Raw genomic sequence first — 9,182 nt, forward strand, 5'->3', positions numbered from 1 at the left:
TACGGCTCCTTGTCACTACACTTTCTCTCACTGAATAATTATGTTAATATGTAAAGTATTAAGTCAATAACTTACAAAATATTTGAGTTTCAAAAAGGGGAGATAATTAATAATGGGACCACATAGAGTTATGGTTCCTTGTCACTGTACTCCCACTTTCTCTATCAATATGTAAATTATGAAGTCAATACTTTGCATGATATTCAAGTTATGCTCCGTACAATGGTTTAAAAAGGGAGATAATTCAAAAATGGGACCAATTAGAATTATGGATCCTTGTCAGTGCACTTTCTCTCACTGACCTCTATCAATATGTAAAGTATAAAGTCAATGTCTTATATAGTATTAGAGGTATGCCTCGGAAAACGTTTTCAAAAAAGGGAGATAGTTCAAACATCGGACCACGTTGAGTTATGGTTCCTTATCACTGCAGTTTTTCTCCATGTGCTCTATCAATGTATAAAGTTACAACTTGGTGTCTTCAATACTTTTTGAGTTATCCTCCGGTCAAACAAGTGTGACAGACGGACAGACGTACTGATGGACAATACGCCCCCACCCCTTCAGTGAGCATAAAGGGAAAGAAATAATTGATTTCATGAACTACAATGCAAAAACAGATGGCAAATAGATGACTAATAATGAGCCAGGTTTCGACTTTATAAAACTAGTCAGGAGACAAGCTTCAGAATGCAGCCATGTCATTGGTCAAGGACTAGGGCGGGCTGGTTGCATTACTTCTCACCAACAGACACAGCTTAACCGTGGCCTGCTATCGCTTAGTTAAGTTGCAGTCTATGCTTCAAAAAAATCTTCTTATAAATTTAATAACGTATCGCATCAGCACTTTAAGTGTCATGTGGCATCGCGTCCTTTCCGCATCAACCTGTTTATATCAGGACACGCTATCATTTATTAATGTATGCCGTGGCATTTAAAAGCATCTAAAATAACGAGATTATTTTCAATTTTACTCAGCCAAACACAGAATATGTGTATCATTTTATCGCTTAAAATTAATATGCAACAAAAATATTGTTAGCGCTGTATGGAGAAATAAGTCCACTTTCTTTCGCGGATTAATATTTCGGACTTAAACTCGTGCGTATTAATCGTGCTACAAATCTGATAACGTACTAATGTACGTTTGCGGCAGATTATCTTGTATCCAGATAATGGCGTCATCTTGCATGTTGCCAGAAAATTTATAAATTCCAGGAGATGACACTACTTGCCTTATAGCGACCAGCGTTTCTTGGCTTTGTTTTAGGTTAACTTTATTTTGACTGGCACGGCTTAATGCATTTATGTCCGATTATAATCGTTGTCATATTTCACTTGCATGAAATATCATTCAATTGTGTGCAACTGCTTCGATATCTAAGTGGTAGAGTGGCCGCGGAAGGTCGTTGTCACTACTTGCCTTATAACAACCAGCATTTCTTGAATTTGTTTTAGGTTAACTTTATTTTGACTGGCACGGCTTAATGCATTTATGTCCGATTACAGTCGTTGTCTTATTTCACTTGCATGAAATATCATTCAATTGTGTGTGCAACCGCCTCGATAGCTAAGTGGTACAGCGGCCGCGAGAGGTCGTTGGTTCGCTGGCTGCGTCTAACAAAAAGCTTGAAAAATGGCAGTAGTAGCTTTCTTGCTTGGCACTCAGCATTAAGAGTATAGTTTTAGGACTGGTCAGCCCGGTGTCAGTACGATGTGGGTGGGGTACCATGTCACGTGTCTACGGCGTGATATTCCGGTGAGGCAGTACTATAAAGCTGGGCATTTCGCTCGCTGCTACAAGTAGACACCGTAATTATCTCTAAACCCAAACGAACAATTGTGTACCTAACAGTCATTGAAATATGTCAAAACAACAAATTTATAACAGCAACAGCAAAACCACAAATGGATAGGACTAGTATTTAACTTTACTTTTTGTTCCTATTTTGTTAATACCAATGTTTTAGTGAGCTCATTTTGTCCCCATTGCAATAGCTCAGAAGTAACGTATATATAAATGATTAGTATTTAACACGGGTTCGAATCCCACATCAGTCAAAAAACAAAGATAAATATCAACAGGGAAAGCTAAATTCCAAAAACGCAGCCTCCCCAAACTTTACCCCAGCATGCGGACGCGCACACGACCAATACACAAACACCCTGACACAAAGCAAACACACTAAGACAAAACGAACTAATAAACTTAATTGCTATATTTTGCAGTATTATCTAAGTAAAATATTTTATGAAATGGCACAGACAATTAATTGAGAACGGTTAATAAATAATGATAGTCGTACAACCAGTTACACACTTCAAAAAATTTAGCTGACCAATGATACGTTGCAAACCTGATAACGATATTCTCATGTAGCTTTGAAAGTTCATTTCTAATGACATCAGTGTTAACCTATGTCTGCCTACATATGCATGCTTAAAAATGTTGCGTAGTCCCGTTCAATCTGACCTTTTATCTGTTTATCGTAGCAAGTGCGATTATGAGTGATAACGCTGGCTTGGTATCTTAGTGATAACAAGGATACATTTGAATGGTTTATCTAAATATCATGTTTCACAATATAGTCACATATACTAGAGATACCTCAGACCTATATAGGTACAGGTTTCTGTAAAGTAATTCCTGAAAAATTATGAAACAATGCAGAAAACTGATAAAAAAAGCTTAATACTTGAATTCGAAAGAAGAATAACGGATTTAGAAAAAGTCTATGAAAAAGATGGAATGGTTGGACTACAGAAAGAATTACGTGAAAAGTCTGAAAACTGGGAAAAAGTACCAATAAACATCGCAGTGATAGGCGAGTTGAAAACTGGCAAGTCGTCTTTTATAAATGCTGTTCTCGGTCTTACAGCAGACGATGAAGGCTCCGCCGAAGTTGGTGTAACGCATAAAACAACAGAACCAAAGGCATATGCACATCCGCGTTACCCAAACTTTATACTGACAGATATGCCTGGTGTGGGAACGCCCTTCTTTAAAAAAGGTGAGTACTTAGAGGGTACATCTTTCTGGAAGTACGACTACTATTTGCTTCTTTCTGCGAAAACGTTCACAGAGAATGATCGTTGGTTGGTACAACAAATTCAAAAGCGCAACGGCCGCTTTTATATCATAAGAACGCACGTTGAAAATGACATACGTAATGATGAAATTCACATCCGAAGACACATAAAGCTGAAACAGTAATGGAGGAAATCAGAAAGGACTGCTTCGAAAATTTGAGAAAACTCGGCGTAAGGAAGCCAAACATCTACTTGATTGATAATCATAACATTAAAAGTGAAAGATTAGAATTTGGAAAGCTTGAAGAAAATCTGCTGGCAGACGCAAGCGTGTTAAAAATAGAAACACTCACCTTTTATTTGTCCAGCATGACTCTTAAAGTCTTACAACAAAAGCAGCAATACCTCTTAGCAAGAATTCCCTTGAAGGCGTTAGAAATTGCGATCAATGATACGAAAGAAGAACAAAAAATGTTATTTGTAGACGAGGTCCGTATGCATGAACGCCAGTTTGAAATGACACCAGAACAGTTGCGTGAAATCAGTGATACCAGTAGATGTTTTAAAGATTTCGAACATGGTATTGAAGAAATATATAACGGACAAAGCTCTTTTTCTAGAGAAGTCGCTATTGAAACACCTACAGATAAATGGGATAGACAACCATTTCTGATGAGAGCAATAGATTTGGTTAGAAGTTTTCTGTTCTCGACTGAAGGAAGTTTGATTTTTAATCTAAGTGTTCAAATGTTACAGGACAGTTTAAAGCAGTTATTTCAGAGGGCCTCTGACATGCATTGTAGAGAAAACGTTGAAAGCCTAGCTTGTGAAACAATGTGTAAATAAATCTTCGCGAAACTGCATATGCACATTTTAGGCTATATGATTAGAACATTAGATTGGTACATCATTTGAAAATTATTTGGACATACGGTAGTAAAAGTTTGTGTTTCATTAATGCCGGAAATCTTTTCTGCTTGATTTTAGAGGTTGCAGTGTATTATATTTTCATCCACAATGCCATCAGTATTTGCGCATCGAACTGAAAACGATTCAGCACCCTTTTAACCGTGCATTAAGGTTCCGTCAATAGGAACCCTAGGGCTATTGATAATTATATTATTGTAATTAAAAATATATATAATTACCAATTGTGACAGGAAAGGCCGTACCGGCGACAGTAACCATCAAAACAAATCAACACCCTTTACAATATTTACAAATTTATTTACAGAAGATGATTATTAACAATGAATAGATGATATGAAAAAAAAACTGATTATAAGAAAGAAAGAAATAAAAACCAAAGTTCAGTATCACCAGATACAAAGTTCGTATAGTTCCATTCTAATGTTACGTGTTACAGTTCTTTAATTTAATTGCGAACTTTAAGTAGCACAAACAATATATGACGTATCTTTAAAACAATCCCTTAAAACCGTGAATACGTTGATTCGTTTTGGCTCCCTATGTGGTAGGTGATTGCATCCCTGAGCTGCCTTCAGAGATAACAAAATCAGCGTCTTTGCGGTTTACGGCACAACCATGGGACGAAAGCCTGCGCTGGGAATATCACATCCAGGCGAGTGAAGACAAGTTAACCTCGGCATTGTACTTCCGGGTTATGACATCACCAGGTAAAATCGTCTGGCGGAAGAAGCTAAAATATATAACATATGGTAAGCACATAGCAAAACAAATAAGTCAGGGCATAAAACTGCTCCTTTGGGTACAACCATACCTCCGTAGCTCCCATAATAATACGTGCTACTTATACAACATATAGTGCTACTAAGTTTCAGACGTCACGTGATTAAAATACTCACTAATTACTTCCATTATTACCAAAAATTACTTACTTAAAAGACTGTGGTCAAAGTATGAAAAGATATGAAAAGTTATGATGAAACATTATAGATACGAAAATGATAAACTGCAGCTATTATTTACAACTACAAATTAACAAAATTCAATGTAAATCATAGTTGGCATCGATATAGCATCAAATGCCATACAACAAAATGGACATTGTATGTATATGTTATAGACTGGCATAAATCTCAAATTACAATAATATATTACATACACATACTAACTTGCCATATAGATTTAGACATAAAAATACAATGCAGTAATGGCGTTCCATAACAACGAAATGTCTGAACATAAGTTTTTGAAACAGAGTACTTTACAAATATCATGTTACAAATTTTCATCTTATAAACGAAACATTTTAGATTCCTCTTTCCAAATAATTTACAAAAGTCTGAAAATTAAATAATATCCTGACATACCGAAACTAGCCAAAATCACATGCCGAAAAGTAAATGTTACAGAATTCTGTAAAATGAACAAAAATTTACCAATAAAAATCGTAATACAAAAATCATACAAAATCTAAACAAATAAAATTCTTACCTCGATCGAGCATAAATTTCTAGCAAGAAAATAATTCAGACATAGATTCGTCTATAATGTCGAAGGTGGTGTGCACAAGCATATCTAGTCCAGTCTATTTAAAGGTAATGTCCCGCCAAATATTAAATTTCATGGATTCACGGCTAAGCCGTGACTATGACTATTTGTATTTCCACGGGATTCACGATATAGCCGGGAAATCTGATACTTGGCGCGGATTGAAATTGACAATTTGGCCCATTATAGTGGTTGTGGGGATAAAAACATAAATTATGAAGTTTATAAAATATCAACTTTCTTATTACTGAAACCGAATTTAATGAAATTTACATGAAATTTAAGTTATAAAATACAGAAAAACATAGAAGGTATTTTATGCGTGAAATCTGACATTTACCTCAATAACTCAAAATTTACAAAAAGATGATGCAATACCTGCATTACACTACAGATAAAATAAGGCCCGTATATCATTTGTGACACACTCCCCCCTTAAAAGAAAATTTATAATTTTCTTAAATAAAACAAAATGATATACTGAAAATAGCAAATTCACAAAAAAAAAACACTGTCACTATCTGTACACCATATAATATAGCCACCTGTCTACACTCTACTCAAATAAACTGCGCCTACAATTTCTCTACCAGGAATTGCTCTAATACTGATCCTATATGGCTGTAATGCCAATGCCCATCTCATCAGCCTGGAGTTGCTAAGTTTCGCCTTATTCAAATAAGTGAGCTGCTGATGATCATGTCTCTAATAACAAGTCTTTACCGAACAAATACCGGTGAAACTTAGCTACTGCCCATACTATCGCTAAACACTCCATCTCTATCACTGAGTAATTTTGCTCCCTAGGTAGCAATTTTCCTACTACATACGCTACAGGTAATTTCTCTCCATCACTTTCCTGAAGCAATACTGAGCCTAAACCTATATCTGAAGCATCTCTACTCTCAGTATAAAAGTCTTGATCTAAATCTGGCAACTTCAAAATAGGCGGACCCATTAAGCTAGCCTTCAAAGTCTGGAAAGCCTTTTCCTGACTTTCACCCCACTCTACAAGATTTGGCTGACCCTTTTTCGTCAAATCTGTGAATGGAACTGCAATGGCGACAAAATTGGGGATAAACTTTCTGTAAAATCCAACTACACCTAAGAATGAACGTATTGCCTTCTTGGTTTTCGGTCTCTCGGCATTCTGTATGGCCTGTACCTTATTTGGAACTGGTTCAATGGTCTGAACATCTCCTATCATGTGCCCTAAACATTCTAACTTCTGAAAACCTATAAAACACTTAGTCGGTTTTGCTGTTAACTTAGCCTCTCTTAGTCTGGTTAACAACTCAGAAAGAGCTATTACATGTTCTGGCCATGTGATGGTATACACCAGGATATCATCAATGAAGCTATCTGAGTGCCCAAGGTCCTTCAAAACCTTCCGCATTAGTCTACAAAACGTTGCAGGTGCGTTAACTAATCCAAAAGGCATCTTACGGAATTGAAACAAACCTTTCGGGGTGTTCAAAAGCAGTCATGGGTTTTTAGCCTTTTCAGAACAAGGAACCTGCCAGTAAACTTTGCTCAAGTCTAGCTTAAAAAATATCTATACTTAGATAGCTTTGAAAACATCTCCTCCATGTTTGGCATAGGTTCCGCATCGAAAAACGTCAGTTTTGTTGACCTGGCGAAAATCTATACAGAACCTATACTGTTATCTTTTTTTCCTTATGAGGACAATAGGGGAGGAAAATGGAGCATTTGATGGTTCGATTACTCCCAACTCCAACACTTCCTCTTTCACTACTGGCTGTGAATGAAAAGGAATAGGATAACCCTTTACTCTTATCGGATCTGTAGTTGACAACTGAATATCATGTTCAACTAAGTTAGTATTCCCAGGAATATCTGTCAATACATCTGAGGAATTTTCTAACAAATCTACTACTTCCTGTTTACATGCTACTGGTAACTCTGGATTTATCTCTACATCTTTGTACGTTTCTGTACCCTGCTTTATAGGACACAAAACTATATCCTTTTCTACTCCACTTGAAAACTCATCACTACTTTCATTCGGATCTAATCTATCATAATCTCTCTGATCCTCCTCTACAATAGCTGCTTCAACCTTACTTAAAATACCCTTATCTGGTATAGACTTACTATCATCCTTCCTTTCACAGTACTGTTTCAGCATGTTTGCATGAAAAGTTTTCAACTTTCCGTCTACATCTATCCTGTAATCTAGTCTATTTACTACCTCTACTACTACGTAAGGACCCTTCCAATGTAACAACAACTTATTATGTTTCGTAGGTAACAAAACAAGTACCTTACTACCTGCCTTAAACCTCCTATCTCTAGCCTTCCTATTGTAATACTTCTTGTATCTAGCACTACTTTTTGCTAACTGTTGCTGAGCTATCTTACATGTATCTTCCAACTTTTCTTGTAAATCCATAACATACTGGTAAGTGGTTTTAACCTCATCATTCTCCGTCTTACCAGCCCATAACTCTCTTAGCACAGTTATCGGTCCACGGATTGTTCTACCGTAAGGTAACTCAAAGGGAGAAAATCCCAAACTTTCTTGCGGAACTTCACGATAAGCAAACAACATAGCATTCAAATACCTATCCCAATCTCTAGGTCTCTCACTACACAAACGCTTCAACATTTGCTTCAAACTACCGTTAAAATTCTCTACTAAACCGTTACACATAGGGTGATACGGTGTTGTAGTTAACTGCCTTAATGACAATAACCTACTAACTTCTGCCATAAGGTCGGACGTAAACTGCGATCCACAATCGGTAAGCATTTCCTCTGGCACTCCTAATCTACTATACATGTCTACTAATGCCTCTGCTACTCTCTCAGTTTCAATACTAGGTAGTGCTATGGCTTCCGGATATCTAGTAGCATAATCTACCATAGTCAAAATGTACCTGTTTTTCCTATCAGTCATAGGTTCGATCGACCAACGATATCGACAGCAACTCTCTTAAACGGAGTATCAATCAAAGGCATTTTTCCTAACGGAACTTTTCTTACTCTACCCTTAGCTATAGTACGTTGACAAATACTACATGACTGACAGTACCTTCTAACCTCTGCCATTACTCCTGGCCATAAAATTCGCCTAATACCCTATCACTAGTTTCCTTACAACCTAAATGGCCTGAAAGTAACGAATCATGGGCAACTTCATCACAGTTTCTATAAGACATTTAGGTACAATCAACTGTCTACTTTTTTCTAAGTTCTGGGCGGTATACTCTCTATATAACAATTTATTCCTAATCTGAAACCTAACTGAACCTTTACCTCTACACTGCTTAATCGTACCTTCCTCAGCCTTCTTTCTACACAAATCTAAAGTGCTATCTTTCTGTTGCTTTTCTAAAAATTCCTCTCTAGATACATCTAAAATCTGAGATGGAACTTTAAGCTTTACTTGCTTCTTAACTTTGGCTTGCGCCCTAGTCTCTACTGCTGACGCTGAACTACTAAACTAAGGTTCTACAGCTCCCTCTAAATTACCAATTATAACATCATTGGTAGGATTATCTACAACCAACGCCTCTACTGTACCCTTGAAATACGGACAATCAATATCTATTCTAGCTACATCTAGCCTATGTTCACTCCCATCTATGTACTTACATCTACGGGTTTTCTCTAAAAACTGACTTGCTTCTACTAAGTCTCGTTTCACTATCACA

General features: G+C 36.7%; 1 protein-coding gene across 1 annotated transcript; it reads left to right on the forward strand.

Annotated features, from left to right (window-relative positions):
- Positions 1-2,749: 2,749 nt before the first annotated feature.
- On the forward strand, positions 2,750-3,214 carry LOC128550584 (interferon-inducible GTPase 1-like). The gene has a single exon (XM_053529852.1). It carries the CDS (start codon positions 2,750-2,752, stop codon positions 3,212-3,214), a length of 465 nt encoding a protein of 154 aa, XP_053385827.1.
- The last annotated feature ends 5,968 nt before the right edge of the window (positions 3,215-9,182 follow it).

Source organism: Mercenaria mercenaria, chromosome 18 (assembly GCF_021730395.1).
Source record: "Mercenaria mercenaria strain notata chromosome 18, MADL_Memer_1, whole genome shotgun sequence".
In the NCBI taxonomy this organism is placed as follows: Eukaryota; Metazoa; Mollusca; class Bivalvia; order Venerida; family Veneridae; genus Mercenaria; species Mercenaria mercenaria.

What these genes read in the sequence shown, in the direction of transcription:
- LOC128550584 (XM_053529852.1), top strand. Translation starts at nt 2,750, where the DNA reads ATGGTTGGACTACAGAAAGAATTACGTGAAAAGTCTGAAAACTGGGAA.